The sequence below is a fragment of the Ceratotherium simum genome, chromosome 16 (assembly GCF_057802395.1).
Source record: "Ceratotherium simum simum isolate JZ-2026a chromosome 16, ASM5780239v1, whole genome shotgun sequence".
Lineage (NCBI taxonomy): Eukaryota > Metazoa > Chordata > Mammalia > Perissodactyla > Rhinocerotidae > Ceratotherium > Ceratotherium simum.
In genome coordinates, this window is record NC_141915.1 from 47,958,620 (window position 1) to 47,983,094 (window position 24,475).

The 24,475-nt window shown below is 43.5% G+C and overlaps 1 protein-coding gene across 1 annotated transcript in view; it reads right to left on the reverse strand.

The window, feature by feature from the left end:
• PITPNC1 (phosphatidylinositol transfer protein cytoplasmic 1) overlaps positions 1-24,475 on the reverse strand; it is a 243,697-nt gene that overhangs the window by 13,060 nt on the left and 206,162 nt on the right. Inside the window, exons 7-8 of the mRNA XM_004432670.3 lie at positions 8,018-8,173; positions 4,581-4,644 (exon numbers count right to left, since the gene is read on the reverse strand). Of these exons, the coding sequence (XP_004432727.1) occupies positions 4,581-4,644; positions 8,018-8,173 (220 nt within the window). The remainder of the gene's footprint in view (positions 1-4,580; positions 4,645-8,017; positions 8,174-24,475) is intronic.

Here is a 24,475-nt window from a genome sequence, read left to right on the forward strand (position 1 = left end):
ACTTTGTTGATGGTGGCAATTTTCTATCACTCATTTTATTTTTAAAGCTGTCAGGTTGATTTCACAGGAAGTGGAGGCAAGATCATATATTTGAAAGGCCTTTAGAATAGAACATACAGAGAAACTACAAATGCTATGGAACAAAATGTCTGCAAACAAGAATTTTCCTTCATTGTATTGCACAGCTACAGCAGTTAAAATTTTAATAAAAAGTCTATATGCTAATTCCATGACCTGTCCAATGGCACATTATGTTTTATTTCCTTCTACAAACATTTTTCTTTCCATTTCCAGGCTCCTCACCTAAACAGAAGTAATTTTTTCTCACTCTAAGTCAAAATGGAAGTCTTGAACAAGTAGTTGGGTGAGGGTGGGGGAGGCTCCAGCAATTATGAATTAGATTTTTTTTTTTTTTTGGTGAGGAAGATCAGCCCTGAGCTAACATCTGTTGCCAGTCTTCCTCTTTTTGCTGAGGAAGATTGGCCCTGAGCTAACACCTGTGCCCATCTTCCTCTATTTTGTATGTGGGATGCCACCACAGCATGGCTTGATGAGCGGTGCATAGGTCCGCACCTGGGATCTGAACCTGGAAACCTTGGGCAACTGAAGCTGAGCTCGCGAACTTAACCACGATGCCACCGGGCTGGCCCCCATGAATTAGATTTGATATTCTTTTGACTCTAGCAAAACGGTGGCCATCCTTTGGCAAGAGCTTGTTTTTGTTTCTAAACTCTTTAAAATGATTATAAATTCAATACATGCTTGTTATGAATAGCTTAGGGATGGGTCCACCTTTTTGTAGGGAAAGTAGCCAATCCAAGGCTTGGTGCATACCCTTTCCATGTGATTCAGACCACTAAGATCCAGAAATGTAATCCACAATTGTGATTTTTTCCCATAGTTCTTAATTTGGGGAGGTGGAGGAGGTCACAGATCCCTTTGAAAACCTGGTGGAAATGAGTTCTCTCCCCAGAAAAATGAACATAGGCACACACACATGAAATGTTGCCCAAGAGCCAGGATACTCAAGTTCATATTTCAGGAAACCTGAGGCCATTGGAAAATGCTGGCTTGGTGAACTCAACCAACCAATGCTAGTCCCTAAGCAGGCCTATTTCTCTACCTGGAGCTTGCTTGGTGGTTAGGCCTTCTCTGGAGACTCCAGAATGATTTCCAAGTCACTTTCATGCGGGAGTTTCATCCATACTAGCAAGAACTACCGCCCATACCTTTTTGGAAGGGTCAGGATTTCAAAGACATTCATGAGGTTCCACTTAATCACAGCCTGCCTCTGGCAATCCTCTGTATTCCTCTCTCAGAATACTGTCAAATTTATGAAAGCAAAACCATGTTTCTGTGAAGCTGGGATGCCTATTTTTATAGGCCTCTCACCCCATCTCTGAAATGTGGTGGTGTTTCTTCTCTGATTAGTGTTCCAGTCATGCAGGAGAGACCCAAGGCTCATGGATAAAGACCAATCAAGGCTTTAAAAGACAAACTCAACTCCTCCAACAGTGGAAATGGTTACACTTTATAATGAACATGAGTAGAATAAAATCTGTTTGGGGAAATAGCTATGTGGCAGCCAAATGCTGAAACTGAGAAAAGATACAAAATTAACCCTTGGGCAAGAAAAGATCACCATCATCTACTATATCCTTTTTTTTTTTTTAACTCTTAATTGAGCACTGGAGGTGGTGAGTCTAATTAGGCAGCAAGACATCTAGGGCTGCCACTGCATAAGGGTATATAGTTTATGCACAGTATGAACACACAGCCCAGGAGGTCAATGGGGCTAAAATTCCACCCTAAGCCGATAGCACCTGCTGAATCTGTCCAGGAGGGGTGCCTTTTTCCAATTCTCACAAAGCATCATAGTTTAGCAGTTGGCCCTGAAGACATCTACCATTCTCTAGTCTAACCTGTTTGGACTGAGTTAATTAAACTGTCCTTGCAATCTAATCTGATTTAAAGTTGTTCTTATACTTTAGTAAGCATCAGAATCATCTGGAGGGCTTGTTACAACACGGATTGCTGGGCTATACTCCCAGAGTATCTGATTCAGTAGGTTTGGCGTGGGGCCTGAGAATTTGAATTTCTAACAGGCCCCCAGGGGATGCTAATATTGCTGGTCCAGGGACCTCACTTTGAGAACCAGAGCTATAAGCAATAGGCAAGGATTTCTTTACTTTGGACCTTGTCCGTGTTTAGTAATGAGAGCCTCACTGAGCCTGTACAGACCAAAGAAAAATAAGCAACTGCAGGTACCCAAAACTGAAGGGCTATCCTGGGGGACAGCGACACACTCATTTACCTGAAAGGCCCACAGTCTCCAGCATTCCCTTGAGCAGGACTGAGAAGGCACTCTGTGGGCAGGGCCATTTCCATTTATTTGACTGACTGAGAGTCTGCATCTGTGTAATGAAGGAGCCACTGTTTCCCCGGCAAGCAGCTCAGCTGACAGTGAGGCCAGTAATTTACATGAAATTGATGGGGTGGGTCTCCGACCCCTTGCTGAGTGAAAAGGCTGCTTGTTTTGGTTGGGGCTAGGATTGTGTATATAGGGGGTGGAGACCTTCTCTGGGGAGTAGATCTACATCTACTAAACCACTTGCTGTTTTTCTGCACTCAGATACAGAAAGGGCTTTTTGTCAATAGACTCCTTGAGTTGTTCCTGTCTCCACCTAACCCATCATAAGTAAATAGGTGAGGGTTCTCTTCTTAAAGGTCTCTAGGACTGGAGATCTCCAGTTTCCTTTGATGCATTATTCTAGCTCTGGCCCTGTAACAGCCTGAGTTTGGGGTTTTTTTTTTTTTTTGGACTAAAAGTCTTTAAGTCTCTTCCCTGCCCCAAGCTCAGCTGAGACAGAAAAGAGTTGGCCCCCATCCTCTGTACCACAGCCCTTCACTTACTAGATGCCTGCCCACATTTTTTTCTTTCTGTGTCCTGTCTCAACCCAAACTGTCTTTTCTGATCAACAGGCTTGCAGTGTTTTGTCCTCTTAATCAGGACCCAGCTACCCTTTTTGATGCTGCCTTTTCTGAAAAGTCTTCTATGGCATCCTGGCACTAGAGAGAACTCTATTCAAGTGCCCTGTTTCATGGTCTTCAAAGTGGCAGAGTTTTGGCCCTTCAGGTCCCTGTTCACTTGCCAAACGTCTAATCAGTTTGAGCCTATAATTCTTTGAATATCCTTTTGATATTCCCTGAGTGTTGGTGGCAAGGACACCACGAGCCTGGAGGAATGCAAGTTGGGAGAGACTGGCAGTTCTTAACCTTTTCTGTGCTCCCTGTAAGAATCTAAGAAAAGCTCCCCAGAAAAAAGAGAAAGACTTGTTTAATGATCAGGGGAAGTAATCACAGGAGACTCTCCCTCCACCTGCGTCACAAGAGACACCCACAAACAGACAGGTCTTAGGGAGATGTCATGACGAAGTGGCAAGCCAGTACACTTGCTGTGTGTGAGCAGCCTCGGGGAGGTGTGTGATAAGAGAGAGTAAATTAAGATCTTTCAAAAGGATCTCTTTCAGAGGTCTGAATTTAGGCAAACCCAGGAAGAAGCATTTGCTCTTCAGAAGATGCGGATCTGGGAAAACTGCAAAAAGTAAAAAGCCCACAGCCTACGGAACCATGTCTTTTTAAATGTGGCTCAGAAACAGCTAACAACATTAATAACAATCACTGTCTTTGCCCATTCAGTCCAGTGTATCTTTTCACTTTAAATTTGATACCTTCCGCTAAGAGGGAGGGAAATGGTGGAACAATGACAGAAAAGCACCAAAACACAATCTAGGTTACATTCAGAACAAATTCAATTTGACTTAGGAAAAGACCAAGGAGAAGGGCCTTTCATTAGACAATCTGATCTAACCCAAGTCACCAGTTGGGCTTGTTCATTTCTATTTATAGTCAAGGACACCAGCCTCTGATGACTGATTCTGGGAATGCAGGGTATTCACGTGGACAAAACGATAGTGCTGAGGATCTGGGAAGGGTGGTCCATCCATCATGGAATGAAGCAAACCTTGTTTCCATTTACTGGAAATGTGTAGAACTTGCTGAACTCTTCTCAAATCATGAAAAAAAAAAAAAGCTAGAACAATAGTCTCAGTTAGGATTAAGGTGGCACCTATGCTTTTGCCCTTGAATTCTTGCAGAATCTTTATGTTTTTGGTGAAGGAGTGTTTCAAGTGTTCTCTAAATCAAAGGACTGCTTTCACTTGCTATGATGCTTCAGACAGCTTTGATCTTGAATTGACGTTTGGGATAAATTAGGATGGGTTTGAAACCCATCCAACAGAGAATTATGGAGCCCTGTGTTATCAGGTATGCCAGCATCAAACATACTGAGGTCCTCCTTAGGCAATCACTAAGTATTGTGGTTATTTTAGACCAAGCTTCTATCATTACATTCTTCTTCATTATATTCCGTGGACAGTGCTATTTCCAATCCAGGAAACAGTGGCCCTGCCTTTCTTTCTGTTGTCTTTCTAGGTAGCAGTTGAAGCCAGATGGATGGAAAGCTCAAGTCAACATGTTATGAACTTGCTCTACAAGTTATTTCAGGGAAGATGACTTACCATACCACTCATCAACCCATGCAAAAGCCTGTCTATGTCCAATCAGCAGAATATCTCGGACCACCTAAAAAAGTAAAAGGAGGTTGAAATAACACCAAGTTTGATGAAAACACTCTGGAAAATAGATTGTTCCCAATTCTAGCAATTGTGGCAATTACAAATGTCTTCATCCCTCTGTCCATATGTGATGACAATTACAGGCTGACATACACAGATATTGTGCTGGCCCACCCTCAGCCCTTTCAATGGTGTGCATATACTTGCTGTAAATTAATCTCTTCATCTTATTTGAAAGTCAGGCTGGGGGTATGTACAAACTCATGACAACTACTTGGCAGTCACACAGCAGTGATTGGAATGAGTCTCTAGGCTAATCACCTTGAGATTTTTCTCTTCATTCATCTTTCCCTAAAACTGGTTCTACTTATCATTTGTGGAAGGGTATGTCTCACTGATGCCAGGAGGTCATAAATGTCGGAAATCAAGAACATTTTTCTGGGCAGCAAGTCACTTCTAAGCAAAAACACTTCACACTCTCTCTTCTTAGGTGAAATATCCTAAATATTGGTTAAATTTTTTTTTTTAATAAATGAAGGTGTGGAATACAAGATAAATAAATGTTTGTAGGCTTGACTTTCATGTAATAGAAGGAAAAAAAAAGCAGTTTCATCAACTATTATTGAAAGAGATAAAATAAGAGACCTGAACTAGAAAAGAACATAATGGGAATGATAAGACTGACTGGAGACAAAAGGAATGAAATTGTTTCTTATGGTGCACATAATGGCAATGGAAGACTAAGAAAAATAATATATATCAGTGTGTGTGTGTGGGTGTGTGTGTGTGTAACACTGTTCATGTGCTTTTTTTTCATGGTTTTCTTTTGTGTCCTCTATAAATATGCCTTTTTATGTTTCTTGGATTCTCACACTATCCTTCCAACATTCCTTTCTTCCTGCCAAACAAATCCAGCAATTGTCAGAAACCTCTTGTGGAAGGTTCAAGCATGTTTCAATAAACGAAGGATTTTAATTTGGTGAATTTTCAGAAACAAGGGAAGCATTTATAATGAAGTGTTTATTACTCCAGGCTTCTGAATATCTAGTGAGGCTTTTATGATTTGGAAGGAGGAAACACATAGTGAAAATAAGAAACAACACGAAGCCATACACACTTGAGTGCTGAGTGTGTCAAATTCATGGAAATCAAAAGACTAGCATTGAGGCATCCGTAAATATACCCTATTACATTAAGCACAACACAGCTGTCTGCTGGAAACAAGAATTCAATAATGTGCTAATGGCTCGCTGTTGAACATTTTTTTCCCTTAACTGTGAACAGATTCTTAAAAAAAAACAAAGGTGTTCAGAGAAAGGCATCCCTGGCACTTTAAACCCATGCAAATGCTAGCCTCAGATACTCATTAGCAACTCATGTGCCAAAGCAGGTGTGTTTCTGGGCGTTGATAGCACTTCATTATATTTGGAAATGGGCAATGGGAATGTCTATTACTAGAGAGTACTTGTTACAGGTATTTTAAAGAAATAGATTCTCAAAAGTAGCCAAAGTGATCTTGGAGAAAAGAAACACAGTGAGCCCTGTGGCAATCTAAATATGCTTTCTGAGAGGAGGAAATAATAACATGCACTACGGTAGTGGCCCTAGTGAGAGAAGATCATTTTGGGTTAAAAAAAAAATAAAAGGAGGGCCAGCTCTGTGCCCTCATGGTTAAGTTTGGCATGTTCCACAAGGGCAGCCTGGGTTCGGATCCTGGGCACGGACCTATACCACTCATCAGCGGCCATGCTTTGGTGGCGACCCATGTACAAAATAGAGGAAGATTGGGCCGGCCTGGTGGCATAGTGGTTAAGTTCACACGCCCTGCTTCAGGTGGCCCGGGGTTCGCAGGTTCAGATCCTGGGCATGGACCTATGCACCGCTCATCAAGCCATGCTGTGGCAGGTGTCCCACATATAAAGTAGAGGAAGATGGGCATGGATGTTAGCCCAGGGCCAATCTTCTTCAGCAAAAAGAGGAGGATTGGCAACAGATGTTAGCTCAGGGTTAATCTTCCTCACCAAAAAAAAAAATAAAATAAAAAATAAAAAAATTAAAATTAAAAAAATAAATAAGTGTAAAAAAACAGACAAACTAGAGGAAGATTGGCACAGATGTTAGCTCAGGGCAAATCTTCCTCAGCAAAAAAATAAATAAATAAAAAATTAAAGGGGGATGTTGTAGGCAGTCAAGAAAGATACAGCCTGAGATAGACACAGAGTTAAGGCTGGAGAATATTTGCTCTGGGAGCCCCAACTGGCTTCCTGCTTAATAACTGGGACACAGCAGGAAAACAGGAGGTCCCAGAACTTGATTTCTGTATGTCGCACTTGGTCCCCACCTCTGACTGGGCAGAATGGGTTCTGGAGCTCAGCAGGAGATCAGCATACTTCTCTGTCTCAAATTTGATTCAGAGTCTACTATTACCACGAGCCCAAGTTCAATTTATTTCTTGGACCTAAATTCAAGTTTTATACATTTTTATTGTCAAGTGTCTCCCAATCTCAGTAGACAAATGCATCTAAGTAATAAAAAGCTCAGGGCATTAAGGTTAAATTTCAGTGCCCCCAAAAGAATTTCAGAAAGCTATTCTTTATCAATTTTTAGTGGAAAAATAAACAGATATCCATTCTATTTGGAATGTAGAGACAGCTTGGGTAGTATTTATTTTTATGAAAATGGGAGGAGTTACAAAGGGCAATGCTCAACATTGCATTTCCCATTGTTTTCCATGAGGATAAAGGGTCATGTTAGAAACTCCTCACAAACATATCATCAGCAAGTGGGTTCCTGCTACAAAATTAACATGTGTAGCCAAAATGGGTATATAGTTGAAATCTGTGTTTTGAGCTTGTTAATAATTCTTTGGTAACAGAATTATTAAATGAGCAGAATGCTGAGGTGCACCATCTAACGGGACCACTGGGATTTCTTGTTCTGTCTCTTGGGGCATCTTCTGCCTTAGGTGTCTACATTTGCAGGATCTTTTGAGTGAGAATTATCCTTGGGGGCTGCACACAGATAAGCCCCATGCCTCTGCCTGGAACCCAAGTACCCAAGTACCCAGTAAAAGTACCTCTGCCTGGAACTAGATTAGCCTGATGACAAAGGGAGGACTATGTGTTGAAAGCCCAACTTCCTGAATATACTTACCCAACAGACATGGAGGTCATAGAATGAGAGATGAAATGTAAAACATCTATTAGTGGAAGAAAACTAAACTCTTGTGTAAAATGCATTTCCATGAAGGCAGTGTTTTCTAGACGGAGTGACCTCGTGTCGGCTCAGCACTTGCGCATCTGTTGTGCATCGTGCACTCCAGCCTACAGTAAGGACAGTTACTTTGTCCACAGCCCAGGAACTGCTGTTTGTGCACTTACTTTGTGTACAAATTGTTCCACCCTGGTCTGAAGCCCCCAGACCTCGAACTTCACGGTCACCAGCTTGTAGGAACACATGATGGGCTGATGACTATCTCTCCAGCCTTCTCTTAACTGCCCTCGTCCTGTCTTCTCTGATTTGAAGTGTTTAGGATCCTGGAAAAAAATATAGTGAAGAAATGCCAATTTAAAAGTTCAGCCATCATTTATATGAGATAAGTGAAGTGGATAAGTGAAGCTAAGTGAAAGAAGCCAGTCACCAAAGGCCACATTGTATAATTCCATTTATGTGAATATCTAGAATAGGCAAATCTATGGAGCCAGAAAGCGCATTAGTGGCCTAAGGCTGGGGGAGTGGGATGGTAAGGGGAATGACTGCTATGGGAACAAAATTTCTTTTTGGGGTGATGAAAATGTTCTAAGATTAGATTCAAGTTGATGGCTCACAACTCTGTAACAGTGCTAAAAACCATTGAATTGTACACTTTAAGTGGATGTACTTCATGGTATGTAATTATATATCAGTAAAGCTGTGAAAAATACACAAATGCAATATAGTAAAATGCTATCTGCTCCCTCAGTAGGATTTTTTCAGGGTCTGCACTGGCTCTGGGTTTACTGACATTCCTGCATAAAATAATATTATAATAGCCATTATCCTAACACGTTTTCTGAACGTACACTGTGGGCATAGTACAGAACCAGGTATTACATTATGCCCTCCCTCCACCTGATTTCTTTGCCCTGAGGGGTGGGGGTGGGGGGCACCAGCTGTGTGTGTGGTCACAGAGAACTTCCTCCACTCAGAGAACAGACTCAACTCTACTTGGATGATCTCTGTTCCCTGACCTTCCTCAAGGGTCCCTCCTGATTTGCATCAGTTGCAGGAAGATGGTAGGCTTGGGGTTAGAAAGAGACCAGAGTGGGACAAACATATAATTAATGGAATATAAAATTGACAAAAGGGTTTCTGGAAGGGAGGGAAGGAAAAGAGAAGGCATAATAAGTATCTCAAGGGAATAAGTGCTTCTATGAAGGGAGAGGCTGGTGATCTTGAGTGTGGGTAGCATTTTTGAATCTTTGGTACCAACTTTGCCATGCTGTATTTTTATCACCTGAACCAACCCAGAAACTGCCACTGAAATTACATGTACAGGCCTGGAAAGATTATTCTGATTTAATAACTTGATACATGAAAAAGGCATAAGTGTAGAGTTTGGCCCACAGCAAGCACTCCACTAATGTCAGCCATTATTGCATTTCCCAAGGCAGTCAACGAAATCTTTGAGTAATGTGTCCAATCTCACAGTCCCGGGCAGAGGCAGCAATGCCTTTCTAAAGCACCCTGGAATTGCTGGTAAAAGATTTTATGTTTAAGGCCATGAGACTAATTCCTGCCTGCCCTGTGTTCCTATACAATATAATGCCATTAAGAATAAAAAGAGAAGACCAATAAATCAAGAGATGTATCACCAGAGAGACTATGGTAGATAATCTTCAAAGATGGCCACCATCAATTCCTTCAGTCACTATGCCGGCATACCGTTCCTCTCACCAAAAGGTGGAGGCTATTTCCCCTCTGCTTGAATCTAGATTGGCCTGTGACTTGCTTTGACCAATAGAATGTGGCAGAAGAGACACTGTGTCAACTCAGGCCTTTAAGAGAAGCTAGAAACCAGAAGCCTGCTACAGTGTAAAAAGTCTACTCTGATTACCCCGATACCACCATGCTGTGAGGAGGCCCAAGCTAGCCATGTGGAGAGGCCATGTGAAGCGATGCTCACCCATTCCAGCTGAGAAACTAGGCATGTGAGTGAAAATATCTTTGATATTTCCATTGAAGCATACACCATGAGAAACAGAAGACCTGCCCAGCTAAGCCCAGTCAAGACTGCAGAATTGTGAGAAATAAAGCACTGTTGTTTTAAGCCACTAAATTCTGGGGTAGATTGTTACTTAGCAAGAGATAACAAAACAGATGCAATAACTGGATCACCAAAGATGAAGAGAATGAATGCTACTCTGTTCTTTCACAGAACACACCAAAAGTTCATACAATAAGCCACATGCATGCAAGCTATAAACAAGGAAATTTATAGCTGCCAAACAGAGCCTGTTGAGTTAAAATACAGGAGCTGGAGTTAAATGCGGAGAGCTGGTTTCTTTCCCCATCTGCCCTTTGACTTTCCCACAAGAGGCAAGAGTTGAGTTTAATTATCAGCATGTGGACAACTATCTTGAGGCTCAAAAAACATGGCCTCTGCGCTGTGGCTGACCAGAATATGAGTAGGCGAACCCTCGTGAACCCGAGTGCAGGTTGTCCTACTTGGGTTAGCAACTGGGTGAAAAGAGGATAGTTACAGAGCCAGCAAGCAGAGTAAAGCAGGAGGGCAAAGCTCCCAGCAACCCAGATATGTAGGAGGCAAAGGACCCAGCAAACAGAGCAAGGTGGGAGGGCACCAGAGGTGGGGAAATGAAGTAATAGCCAGGGCTGTGACCTGAGCTGCCTTCATGCCTCTCTGATCCTGTGCAGATGGAGGCCCCTGGGCCAGCTGGCTGTGCCCCACTCTCCCCTCCCAGGACACAAGTCCCTGATTCATGGACTAGCCTCAGCTTGTGTCTTCAGCCAACCATGGCTGAGTTTGAAATGGTACCTATTCCAGACTTTTCATGTACATTCCGGGGTCAGACTTCTCAAGAATAAAACACAACCCTGCAACATTAAACGTGGAGCACTGGCGGATTGCATTTCCAAAGCAGTTAGAATTGTGGGGCCTCACAGCAAACTTCAGTTCTGAATAAGCCCGGAAAAGTGCTGCCTGCACAGTGAAAATGATGTAGATGCTTAAACCCGTGTGTGGTTCCTGATCGCACCACAAAATTATAAAATTATGTTAGGTTGTTGTGAAATAAAGTTTTGGGAAAAGGCCAGATGGGAATGAGAAGTGCACTGAATTTTCAAGATGCAGAATAGAATTTTCAAGCTGGAAGTGAGAATTTGGTTTCATGTCCTCACTTTTATGGATAAGGACACCGAGGCCTGAGAGAAATGAAATATTTTGCCCTCAAACCACAGGCGCTCGGCAGCAGGGCCAGGACGAGAATCCTAGCCTCCCTAATGCTAGCCCGATGTTCTTTCCACTACATTTACTTTTGATATTAAACAGCAAAAGGGTGTTTTTGTCATAGCCAGATGCCAAAGAAGCAATTAACAATTGGGCTTTTTATGGCGACAGTGTGTTGATTTTTTGCGAGTCTGGTGTCATATCTACAGCTGCTGATTTCATCTAGTCAATCTTATACATGGCCTATAATTAGGGATTCACTTTCAAAGAGCTGGAGAGAGATCAGGGAGAAGGATTTACCAGAGGACTCCTGTAATCAAAACTCAAGAGCAGAAATGAACATCCAGCTGAATACTTTTGAAGGAAGATGAGCAAAATAAATAAGATTAAAAAAAAATCAAACCAGTGGGTCTTATCTGAAATATTCTGGTCACTGCAGACTTTTCCCCTTTTCATGTTCCAGCCCCTTCCCCCATTCCTCCTCCCCACCTTGCCCCCAATACCCATTCCTCTTGACATCATTTTCTTCAACTCTCCTTTTTCACTTGAGTTTGTGAACATAAATATCTAAACTGCCCCATTCACACACATCAGTTGATCTTTCTGATAACCTTTTAAATTTTTTTATTTTTTAAATTTCTGGTTTGTGTTTCTATAGCTACTATAGTATTTTGGTCCTGATTCAAACTCTGTTATATCACTTACATCATTCTTTATAAAAGAACTGGATTGTTTCTGCGTTGTAAACTTTCATTGCCAGGTTTCCTTATTTTAAAATGAGGTTTATAAACGTCCACCTTCATCTCTGATGCTACAAATCTCCCGGGACTTCCCACACTTGGGTTTCAGAGTTTGACCTCTTTTAAAAGGACATAAAGTTTGACATTAGTGTGACCGAGAGATTATGCATCTCGAATCTCCTGCTGGATCCTAAACCAGTGCAATCAGAAAACACAGTGAAAGTTGTCGGTAGTGGGTTGAATGGTGACCCCCAAAAAGATATGTCCAAGTCCTCATCCCTAGTACCTACGAATGTGATCTTATTTGGGAAAAAAGGTCTTTGCAGATGTAAGAAAGCTAAGGGTCTCGAGATGAGATCATTCTAGATTAAGAGGACGGGCTGTAAATCTAATGACAAGCTTAAAAGACACAGAAAAGGAAAAGACAGAGAGGAGGCAACATGAGGTTGGAGGCAGAGACTGGCGATAATGCAGCCATAAACCAAGGAACTCCTGGAGCCACCAGAAGCTGGAAGAGGCAAGGAAGGATTCTCCCCTAGAACCTCACCTTGATTTAGGACTTCTGGCCTCCAGAACTGTGAGAGAAACCTCTGGGGATGAGGAGTAAGGTTAAAATAAACCCCCAATGCTTCTGGTCTAATTGGTCTTGGGTGGGGTCTGGGCATGCAGTGTTTCAAAAGCTTCCCAGGTGATCTGAATGTACAGCTAAAGTTAAACCATTGCTATATGGTACAAACGTGATTTCTGTGTTTCCGATGAGGAACCTAAAGCTCCAAGATGAATGGTGACTTATCCACAGTCCTTCAGGATTCAAGCTCGGGGCAGCCTGACTCCCAACCCCTATACCATGTGATCAGGACGTTCTCACCTGAAATGCTGGCACAATCTGTCAGAGGAGAGTTTCAGTCTCCTCATCTGCAGGATGGTGTTAATGCTAACTCCCTTGTGGGTCGTTGCAAGGCTTAAATTGGCTGATGTAGGCAAAGTCCCCAGTCCAACACTCAGTAGATAGTGCACAATTCACAGGAGACACCCCAGAGTGATAAGAAGCACATGACACAGAAACATCCTTAAGAGATACTGTAATGCGATTTCCTCAAATCTCGTTAAGCTCCTCAAAAGAAAGGCAGCAGGAATATGGAAGTGCTATAGGGTTATTATTACTTTATTGTTATCCTGTGGTTGAGTGTATAGAGAAATGCTCATAAGCACCAACAAAAATATGACTGCCTACCATCATGCAGGTGTCCTTGTACCAGTGAAAGGCTGGGTGGGCATTTCCATTTTCTGGAAGCTGTCACCTGTCAATGTCCATAAGTGGACATTGGTGGAAGAAATCCCAAGAGAAGGGTTTTGCTTACTGAACTGTATGACTAGGTTCTGGGCCAAGGACAAGTGATAATCTTCAGTCTCAGAACCACTTCCCTTCCCTCTTTCTCTTATGTTTCAGTGGCAGGAACACCCTGTTCCAAGCTGACAAAGCAGAGAGCAAAGCAGATTGCCCTAGTGTAGACTGCTCCCTTAAGGAAGCGGTTTTACCAGGGCTCCAGAACCACATGGTGGCACATGCAGGAGCTGGTCCCAGCCAAGCTGGGAGCTTCCCTGGCAGGTGAATACACTGGGCAGCTATCTCCCAACGGCAGAATAGGTCAGCCTTGAAGTCAGACAGGCTCTGAGCATCTCAGGGGTTACTTAAAAGCTCTCCTCTTGAAGACTTGGGAGCTACACACAGAGAAGTGCAATCCTTTCCTTCCAGTAACCTTCCAAGCTGGGGTGGAGCTCTCTTCGCTATTGGGGAACCCAGCTGTATTAGTTTGCTAGGGCTGCCGTAACAAAGTACCACAAACCGGCTGGCTTAACAGAAATGTATTGGCTCACAGGTCTGGAGGCTAGAGTCTGAGATCAAGGTGTGGGCGGGGTTGGTTCCTTCTGAGGGCTGTGAGGGAGAATCTGTTCCATGCCCCTTTGCTAGCCTCTGGTGGTTTGGTTTACTGGCAATTTTGCTGTTTCTTGGCTCACAGATGTATACTCCAGTCATATGTTGTTCTCCCTGTGTGTGTTCACATCGTTTTCCCTCTGCATGTCTGTCTCTAAATTTCTCCCTTTTAAGGACACTAGTCATATTGGATTAGGGTCCACTCAACCTCTTTTTAACTTGATTACCTCTGTAAAGACCCTATTTCCAAATAAGGTCATACTCTCAGGTACTGGGAATTAGGACTTCAACATATCTTTTTGGGGAGGGACACAATTTAACCCTAACACTGGGTCAGAGAGGTTTTCGTAACGCATATCTTCCAGATTCCCCTGTAACTAACTCTTCCATAGCTCGCTCTCTCACTCAGTCACAGAGCACTGAACCTCATACTAGCTGCAGCAATCCAGTGGGTGACGCGTGATGCTCTTGCCTTGAGGGCGCTGCTGGAAGGCCCTCTAGCCCAGCAGCTGGCTAGCAGAGAACGTGTCAGGCTGGATGGGGGTTTCTAAATTCATCCACAATGAGAGCTCTGGCTCCAGATGCTGTCGGTACTCCCCAGGCTTGGCAGATGGCAAATTGGACCCTTGTAGTTAAAACCCATCTGTATGGAGGGAGGTGAGCTGGTGCCAGGGCTGTCTCCTGGGTTCAGATGGACCTGGCTGGCCACCCCTTCCATGTGGGCACATCTTTACAAGGCATCCTCTCCACAGGGTCAGTCACACCTTCAGGCCTCATCCATCCTGCACTTGGACAAAGCAGAACAAAGGTGATGCTAAGGGCTTCATTAGTGGAGCCCATGTGAAACTGTGTCCCTGCATTTGTTAGAATCAGTCTCACACCTGGGAGGTGCAAGGAGCAGCCCCAAGGAGGCCTGGCTGGAGTGCAGCATGCATCTCAGAGGCAGTATTATTAGCTGATGTTCACTGAGATAGAAAGTCTCCGTGATTAATTACGCTTTCAGTTTGAACCACAGAGGACTATACCCAACAGGGGCTTGCCCTGTTAATTGAAATTAGAAGGTTTTGATAAATGTTAAATGAAAAAGGGCTAAGTAGTAACTGGCTAGGAATTGCTACATTATGTAATTATAATGCTCAGCCCTAAAATAGGGACGAATTAACAACATGTATCAGATTTTTTCCCGCATTCTGGAACTTTTCTTGAAGACTCCAAGGTGTTACAGATATTATTCTCATTCCCCTTCAGTAAGTGGCCATTTCAACCAGGTAAAATGTAGTCCCGAATTTGGACCAAGATTTCTTGAACTTGAATCCTGAAATGGACACACATAAAAATTAAGGCGCTTTCAAAGAAGCTAGTCCCAACAGACCACATATTAAAGGATCCCATTCATAGGAAATGTCCTGAACAGGGAAATCTACAAAGACAGACAGATTAGTGGTTGTCTAGGGCTGGGGTGGGAGTGAGGGTAAGAGTAGCGGGGTTCTAGCTAAAGCATACAGGGTTTCTTTTTTTTTTTTTTATGAGGAGGACTAGCCCTGAGCTAACATCCGATGCCAATCCTCCCCGTTTTTTTTTCCTTGAGGAAGAGTGGCCTTGAGCTAACATCCATGCCCATCTGCCTCTACTTTATATGGGACACTGCCACAGCATGGCTTACCAAGCGGTACGTTGGTGCGCACCCAGGATCCAAACCTGCGAACCCCAGGCCGCCGAAGCGGAGCGTGTGCACTTAACCGCTTGCGCCACCGGGCCGGCCCCCAGGGTTTCTTTTTGGGGTGATGAACATGTTTTAAATTTGATTGTGGTGGTTGCCCATATCTGTGAATATACTAAAATCCATCGAATTCTATACATTAAATGGGTGAATTGTATGGTATGTGAACTATATCTCAATAAAGCTAAAAAAAAACCAACTAAAGAGCTTTCAGTGTGCTGGAGAACTGACCTAAAACTTTACTTAAAAGGTCAATGGCTATGCATCAGCTTTAAAAGAAAAAAAACCCTAAATGCAAATCGTAGCCAGAAGCAGCCAATTCTTGCTTTGTTAGCAGTTAATACCTAAAGTGTTATTTTTAAAGCATTTGCTCTTGGCACTAGAGTGTACCGCAAACACTGAGTGATTTGTGCTATTCCTCTGCAAAGTGACTCTCTTAAAGGAGCTGGACTTAGAAGGTGCGTCTGACAAGTAGAAAGGCAGAGAAAAAGGTGGATGTGGTGGGGGGAGTGTTTTGGTGTGTGTTCCGAGCCCTTCTCAGCCATAATTCAGTGCCAGAAAAACTCAGAACTCTCTACTTGAAGAAGAGGAAGCATGAGAATGGAAAATTTGAGCACAAACCACAAAATAATTTAATAGTCAGTGGTCTCTAGCCCTGAGGGTGAGTGACCACTGTTGAAGCCTTTTAGGGGCTAGGGAGAAGACTAAGGCAAAAGAGAACCACAAGAGAGGTGGTCAGAAGAAAATGAAGGAGGAAAGGAGGAAAAAATAACCATACTAGCTAATGTTTATTAAGTGCTTGCTGTGTACCAGAGCCTGTGTGAAGCACTTTAGATATACTCTCTCAATTTGACCTTTGTGGTATAATAAATATATTTGAGGTGACAGGCGGGGCCCCTCAATAGCCTCAGAATGGGGCTGGTTACCAGAAAGATCAAGTGCTTAGAGGGTGGAAACTTTCAGCCCCACCCATGACCTCTGGGGAGGGAAGAGGGGAAGGCTGGAGAATGAATTATAGAAACTCTAGACAACAGATTTGGAGAGCTTCCCAGTTGGTAAACACATCAATGTGTTGGGAGGGTGGCACACCCGGAGAGGGCATGGAAGTTCTGCACCTCTCTCCCCCATACTATGCCCCATGCATCTTTTCCATTTGGCTGTTCCTGAGTTGTACTCTTTATAATAAACTAGTAAAATAAGTAGAGTGTTTTCCTGAGTGAGCCTTCCTAGCAAATTCTCCAGCCTGAAGAGGAGGTTGTGGGAAACCTCAACTTGTAGCCATTTGGTTAGAAGTATGAGTGACCCTGGACTTGTGACTGGCATCTAAAGGGGGAATGGTCTTGTGGGACTGAGCCCTTTAACTTGTGGGATCTGATGCTAACTCCAGGCAGTGTCAGAACTGAACTGAATTGTTGGACATCCAGTTGGTGTCAGAGAATTGGAGAACTCATAGGCTCAGAGCAAACATCCCAGAATTTTCCTCACCACAAACCTCTTAAGTAGTACGGTCATGCCGCATTAACAAAGTTTCTGTCAACAACCGACCGCACACACAACAGTGCTCCCATAAGATGAGTACCATATAGCCTTGGTGTGTAGTAGGCTATACCGTCTAGATTTGTGTAAGTACACTCTACGATGTTCACACAATGATGACATCGCCTAACAACGCATTTCTCAGAACATATCCCTGTCATTCAGCGATGCATGACTGTACACTATTATCTTCATTTTGTATCATGTCCAAGGGAATGCCCCCATTCTATTCCAAGACTCACTCTCCCACAGTTCCATCTCAGTCCTTGCCGTGGGCTCCTTCCATAAGCTTCCTCCTTCAGAAATCTCCAGATGGACAGCAGGCATCAATCTCTATGTTCCCCTACAAACCTCTGGGGCCACTTTTCAGTCTCGCCCCAGTCTCAGGATGGCAGGGCTGAGAGTGGGCCTGCAGGTTCCCAGCTCAGCAAATAGTCAGCTTTTGTGCAGATGCTCCAATTTCTGTAATTAATTCTCTTGGAATACTCCCTTCACATAGACAAGAAGTGTACCCCCAATGACTCTGAGAACTCCCCTCCCCCGTTTCCAAATATAGCCTAGGAAGGGGGGAGAGATGGATGATGGGAGCCATGGTGACAGAGCCAACTGGGCCATCTGGGTAAGCCCTGGGGAGTACCTGGCCTCAGTGATTAGCAGCTGCATGTGGAATGTGGAGTCATAACTCCTTTGTCCCCAGCTTTGGGCCTGGTTCCCAATTCCAGAGCAACAAGAGATGTCTCCCTAACATCCTATTATATAACGCTAACCTGTTCCTTCCGGCACTAACAGATATGACTTATATTTTTAAGATCACCTCTAATCAAAACCAGTAAGATCATTCAAGGGCACACTGAAGAGGACCCTGCCTTACTTTGTGTGACAGTGAGAGGCCAGGCACCAGCTCTCCTGATAGCCAGTGAGCCAAGCTCTTCCCATAAAGGAGGGCTGTTAAGACCCGGCTGGGTTTGCAGCCTTTGAACTTGGTCTGTGTGTTGTGGATTGTCCCTGCTCACTCTGATTTTAGCAGTGCTATTTGAACACAAGCTTTGATGCATTAACAGCCTCAATCCATACTGAGGATATACAATTTGGCCCGTGGATAGCTTGAGTTTATTACATGAAAAGCTGATAATAGACTAGCAAATATTCTTGATGAGTTGCAACATGGCAACAGTGATCAGCACTGGATTAACTGTCCCTAAATCTAGCTTGCTCTTCATGTACTGTATTATTTTGGGAAACCTGGACTACCAAATTGTTGAACAGAAACTGGGATAGAGATGTTCAATAAGCCAATCAATCTGTAATTTGAAGTCAATAAAGGATTTCCATTTTTAAGGCTGGAATAGATTTCAGACTAATATTAGCTTTAGAATCATTTTGTTTTTCCAAATATATTATTACTTGGAATCTCAATATATAAAGAAGGTAAAAGTGATGAGTGGATTCCTTGGGCTATTTCAACCTTCATTGTTTGATACAATCTATTTCATTGTTTACTGGGGCCCAGGAGCACCTCTGTGGGATCCTAGGTTCTCTGAACAGAGCTAGGGCGTGGGGTACTAAAAAGGCTGTGGAATGAGAGACCCCTGGGTTTGAATTTCTGCTCCAGCAACTACTACCTGTGTGAACCTGGGCAAGTTATTTAATTCCAAGACTATTGTGGGGATGATAAAATGAGAACCCCAAACTGGGGTCTGTGGATGTAGTCTTTGTAGACTTTTTCCCCCCTTTAATAGGTTCCTGCATTACTCAATTACAGGATGGCCAGTTTTGTTTTTCCAGACTGGTTTTGTTTTGGCCAATCCACTATTTTCTGGACTATTCATAAAGAGGAAAATTTCCCCAGGGCCGGCCCTGTGGCTTGGTGGTTAAGTGCGCGCGCTGCAATGCTGGTGGCCCGGGTTCGGATCCCGGGTGCGCATCGAGGCACCACTTCTCCGTCCATCCTGAGGCCGAGTCCCACATACAGCAACTAGAAGGATGTGCAGCTATGACATACAACTATCTACTGGGGCTTTGGGGGGAAAAAATAAAATAAATAAAATCTTTAAAAAAAAAAAAAAAAAAAAAAAAATTTCCCCAAAAGATGGGGAGTGGAGTTCTATCAGATCATTAAACCTAAGGAGGGTAACCGAGGGACTGGAAGGGCCCTTCCTCCTACTCACCCTGTCTTTCCCCAAGATCCTCCAATCATATTGTCAGTGAGCCTTGGGGTTAGCGAGATACATTTAAGAAAGAAACAAATTTCCTCGAGTGTTTTTCAGAGATAGACGACGATTGTTTGTCCCTGCTGCTTTACCTGAGGGAGCCAGCTTGCTGGGGGAGGAGAAGCACAATCTTTGGGGCCGGACACTTTGGGGTTTGAACTGAGGCTTCCTGAAACTTACTTAGACTCTCTGAGCCTCAGTTTCCTTATCTATAAAATGGAGGCCATATCTATTCTATTGGGTTGTTAGGATTAAAAGATATAACTGAATGAAACAACTACGCAATAACTTTCCTTTTTCTCAAAAGTTCGTTCCTGTCCCTCTAAAGCAAGTTTAGCAATTCTATGCGAAATCTGTTGAAACTTCTAAGGCTCAAGTTAATGAGCTAGTAATTGTCTTTCTTTGGGCCCCTTAACAATAAAAGGTGAAGACAGGCAACTTAATAGCACCTATTCTTTCCTGGATATTTTTGGAGCAGAAGCTGAACAGTTGTACCTGGAATCTGAATAAACAGAAGAAGTGGGAGAGAATCACTGGGTCAGGTCCTATTTCTCAAGGGAAAAAATACCACTTCCATCATCACAGAGTCATAACCATAGATTCTTAGAGAGCTAGCTGGGAAAGGGCTTGGGCAAGGTCTAGCCAGGGGACCTGGTGGACACCGATTAGTCTTTGATTGGAGGAAATAAACTTAGATGAGGGTTGGTCCAAAGCCAGCCTCCAACTTGGAAGCAACTAAGGAGAAAATTGCACAAATGTATATTATAATTAACACCATTGGCTGGCAAGGAAGGTGCTGGACGTGACTCCACAGATGGTGTCAGATTCCGAACAGATGGAATGAAATTCAAAGGTATTGACCCCTCCCTCAGTAGGGGCATGGGCAGTTTTCCAGGCTTATGTTGCTATTTCCTTTTCCCTCCACAAAATTAGGTAACAATCAAATGGTTTAAAAATGTGAGCACAGTAAATGGCGCTCTCTTAGGCAGAGCTTCCCTACCTTGAATGGATGATAGATGTGACAAGATACTGCTCTCCTCATCTCTTGGGTAAGCAGACTGGGCCTCCTGACCCTGGGGGTTGGTCATCTCTGACCAGAAGCTCTCCGATATGCCAGTCAAAGCTGATCATTTTCTACATGGGTCCTGGCATGAAATAGTTTGGGAAGCTCTGCTCTGAGGCTACTTCCCCAAACCTGGTACATTTACATGCAGATCCCTGGGTCCCATCTGACTGGGTCTGGTTTGGTAGGTCTAGAGTGGGGCCCAGGTATCTGTACTTTTTAAAGGTCCCAAGGTGATTCTAATCTGATTTGGGAACTCTGCTCTAAGGGCCAAGAAGTTCTGGGGTTTTAATTTAATAACACTAAAAATAGCAGGGGCTGATGTAGCTGGCCCAAGTCCTAAGCAAGATATGGATTTAATGCCTGTTTTCTTGAAAGTACAGAGGGAGGTTCTCCACGAGACAGAATTAAACAGCTTGGTTGTGTCTGTTCACTTCACCTTGTCGTCTCCTGCTTCCTTCTTTTAAAGTCTTAACTATTATTCTTCTAAAATACACCTGGTAAGAAGGCTCCTGGTGGACTGTTGATAGCATGCCAAAACTGCCTTGGGTACCATCCTGGGACTCCAGTGCTACAGACCGCCTAAAGTTGGCACAACAGATAGTAAATGTAACTTCTAAGGTTTCTTAGAGATGAAGTATCAGAGACACATGCCATTCTGAATTCAAGTTAAAAAATAACAGAAGTAATTACAAAATTAAAAAAAAAAATCTCAGCAGTACAAATGGCTCTATTTTCTGAAGGATCTTGCTACACCTGCAGAGGATTCTGTGATCTTGAGAACTGGAGTGACTGGATCCAACCATCAGCTTCTCTTTTCCATTCATGCCAACAAGCAAAAAGCAATATGCAAACAAATAAACTCCCATAGTAGAACCCATGGCAGCCACTTTCCAAAGACACATGGTTTCTACTGAGCAAGCATCCCAGCAACAAATCTGCAGATCTCAATGCCAGAGTCAAGCAGGGAGAAGGGGACATTTATTAAATGCTTACTATGTGCCAGGGACTGTGCTAGCCATCTTAATGCCTTGCTCTGCCTTTCACATCATCTCATCACATCTCATCTCATCTCTCCATCCATCCATTCATTTGAAAGGAGGAAGAGATTCAAGATATGGTAATTGGTGATGATGAAGTCCAATGGCTGTGATCACCTGGAGGCCCCCCTAAGCCAGGGCCCCTTATTACCTTAGGGCTGAGTCATCTACGCTTGGAGAACATGGGCTAGGAATCCCTATCCACTAGTTCTAGAGGTTACCTTTTACACAGATCCCTCTACAAGAAGCCCAATTGTCTCTCCCTTCCATGGATGTTTTGCTTGGATGAATTCTCGGGACATAGAGCCATTTTCCCAAAGGCTCTTTCTATTGAGTCAATGATCCAAAGCCACAATCACCAACTCCACTCCTGGCAGAGACTTAGAATCTCTGGTACTGGTTTTGATCTGGTACCGTACTGTACTTAGGAACTCATTTGCCTTGATTTTGTTTGACCTACTTCATTCGGCATTTCACTACCAAATCCGATTGGTAAGATTTGCCATGGCTACTCTGGGCACCAAGCTCTGGGGAACCTCATTCATGCAAATTACTGCAGCAGTTTAAATTGTTTTTTTTTTTCCCTTGAAAAATTGAAAAACAAAAAGCTTTTCTTTAGGATGGAGTTGGGCACTACTATTTTCCTAGTACGCCCAGTAAAAACTGGCTTTGCTTAAAACATTGTGGTAGCTTCACATTATTAGGCCAAAAGAACAGCAGTGGTTTTAAAAATCAGCAGTGGGCATAGTACTTCAGCAAGAATTGGTGACCCAGCTTTCTTTTTATTTGGAAGAAATGAGATCCAAAAGAGAAGACCTATTTGTTCCTTGGGAAGTGAGTCGCCCGTTATTGGTCTAAAAATGATGTAGCCAGGGTTGCTGAGGGCTGGATTACTGTTTAATGCCCTTTTATTTCCAAAGATGTCTTTTTATTAACAAAATATTACTGTTGCCAAGATGGCCGAAGGTGATTTGTTCATGAAAGGGGGTAGTGGAAGAGGGAGAGAAGTACGTTGATGGGTTGGAGGGTCCTAAACCTCTTGGCATCCAGGATAGATGCCAACTCTCTCATCCCCTGAGAGAGTTAGCCTCTCTGGTGAGATCACAAATGGAGACGCCTTGCACGATGGCTGGTGACCCTGCTTTGAAAGCCCTCTGCTACTTGTAGAACAAAATCCAAATTCCTTGGCTTGGCATTCAAGGCTCTTCTCTTCTGCCTCAGACAGTTACTTTGTCATTGCCTTTGCCCCCACTTACTACACTGTCTTTTCAATCTCACTCATCTTCAAAATTCGGTTTGCTTCCATACAAGTGTGGATCAGAGAGTAAGTTAATATAGCTTTGGAGTGGGGCAATTTGGCTATATCTAACAAGATTTAAAACTGTTACCCCAGCCCCTGACCCCATAAGACATTAACTACAACCCTGCTCAGAACAAGGAAACCACAAAGAGAGGAAGCAGGAGATGGCTGAGACATATAGTCCAAACCAGTCAAAACTGGTTGAAAGCAACGTGGCACTCTGACTTGACCTGAAACAGACCCCGCAGCTCATTATACGCTCACTGCAATACATTACCATGCTACATAACACACCCCCAGCACCATGACAGTTTACAACGGCCATGGCAACTGCAGAACATAACCAAATAAGGAAAGAGAAGAGGTGGCACCCTGTTCCCCTGAAAAACCGGCCCAGTTCCCTGAATAACTATGAATATTCCTCCCCTCCATTACCTTGACCCCTTATAACAGCTGCTTAATTGCCCCAAGAGCTGAGAAGTTGATTTGTGAACTTAGTTCCCACTTCTCCCTTCTTTGGCCATTGAATAAAGCTTGTGCTATTGGACGTTCAGCTTTGGTCTTGTTTCAAAGTTGCGACACTGAACAGAGGAAGAACCCCAAGAGGAAGGGCAAGAGATCCTTCCTCTGGTTTCTCCCCGGTTGGGGACAGAGTTCGATTGATAACAAAACCACCTACCCATTGACTCAACCATTTCACTTTTAGAATTTATTCTACAGAAACAGAACACCACCCCCCCCCAAAAAAAAATCACATGAGGATGTTTCCTACAGCACTGTAATAGTAAAAGAACGGAAACACCCTAAATGTCCACCAAAAGGAAAATGGCATAAATATGGCCTAAACGTACAACGGCACATTATATGGGCATTACAAAACCTGCTAGAGAGATGTGTGCTGCCACGGAAATATGGCAAGCTTATATCGTTAGTGAGAAAATGCATGTTACAAAGTGGTATGCCTAGTGTGAGCTTATTTTTATAAAATAATGTTATTTATGCATTCTGTTTAAGTATAAACACCACAAACACCAACTTTAACAACAGCTGTCTCTATGATGAGGGATCATAGGAGATTTGTTTTTTCAATGTTACATATTTATATTAAGTTGGAATTTTTTTACAAGGATCACGCATTTGTGAACAGATAAATAATAAAGACAAACATTTTCTAAAGGCCCAGCTCAGATTCCACCACTCCTATAAAGCCTGCCCTGACCACTTCTGTTTATAGAGCTGCACGTGGTGACATGGAGCATTGGTGTTTTAGGGGAGTAAATTGCATGTGGGCTGCCGTGAAGGCATTTTTCCTGCTGCCTCAGGCTGCACTGACATTTAGCCTTTTATGTGGTTAGATCTTATCCTCCCAACCAGATCATGGGCTTCTTCAAGGTGAGGGTGTTCTACTTTGCATTGTTCCCCACAGACTTCGTCCCCACTCAATGTCTTGCACTGCATCTTCACAAAGGATATGTTCTCGAAGATTAGAGGAATGGCAGTTTCTCTCCAGCCTTCCTGGGATAAAGCTTTCCTGGCCAGGCTGACTGGATCCCCACTCCCACACAGAGGAAGCCACTCAAATATCACCTAAGCCTCCCGCTGGGCCAGAGGCTCGTTGCCTTTCCAGTGCCGTCAACCCGGATAGATGCAGGGGATGTTGTCCGACTTGTAAAGGGGGCAGGGGACAGGGAGAAAGAAAAAGAAAGCCGGTTTCCCAGACTCCCCCTGCACAGTCGGGAGGGCATCTGTAATGACCTTGCAGCCACCATGCTGTTCTCCTCCTGGGGCCACCAGAGGACAAGCCCCTTGGGAAATGGCGTCTGTGGCGTTGCCCAGGCTCCCGAGGAG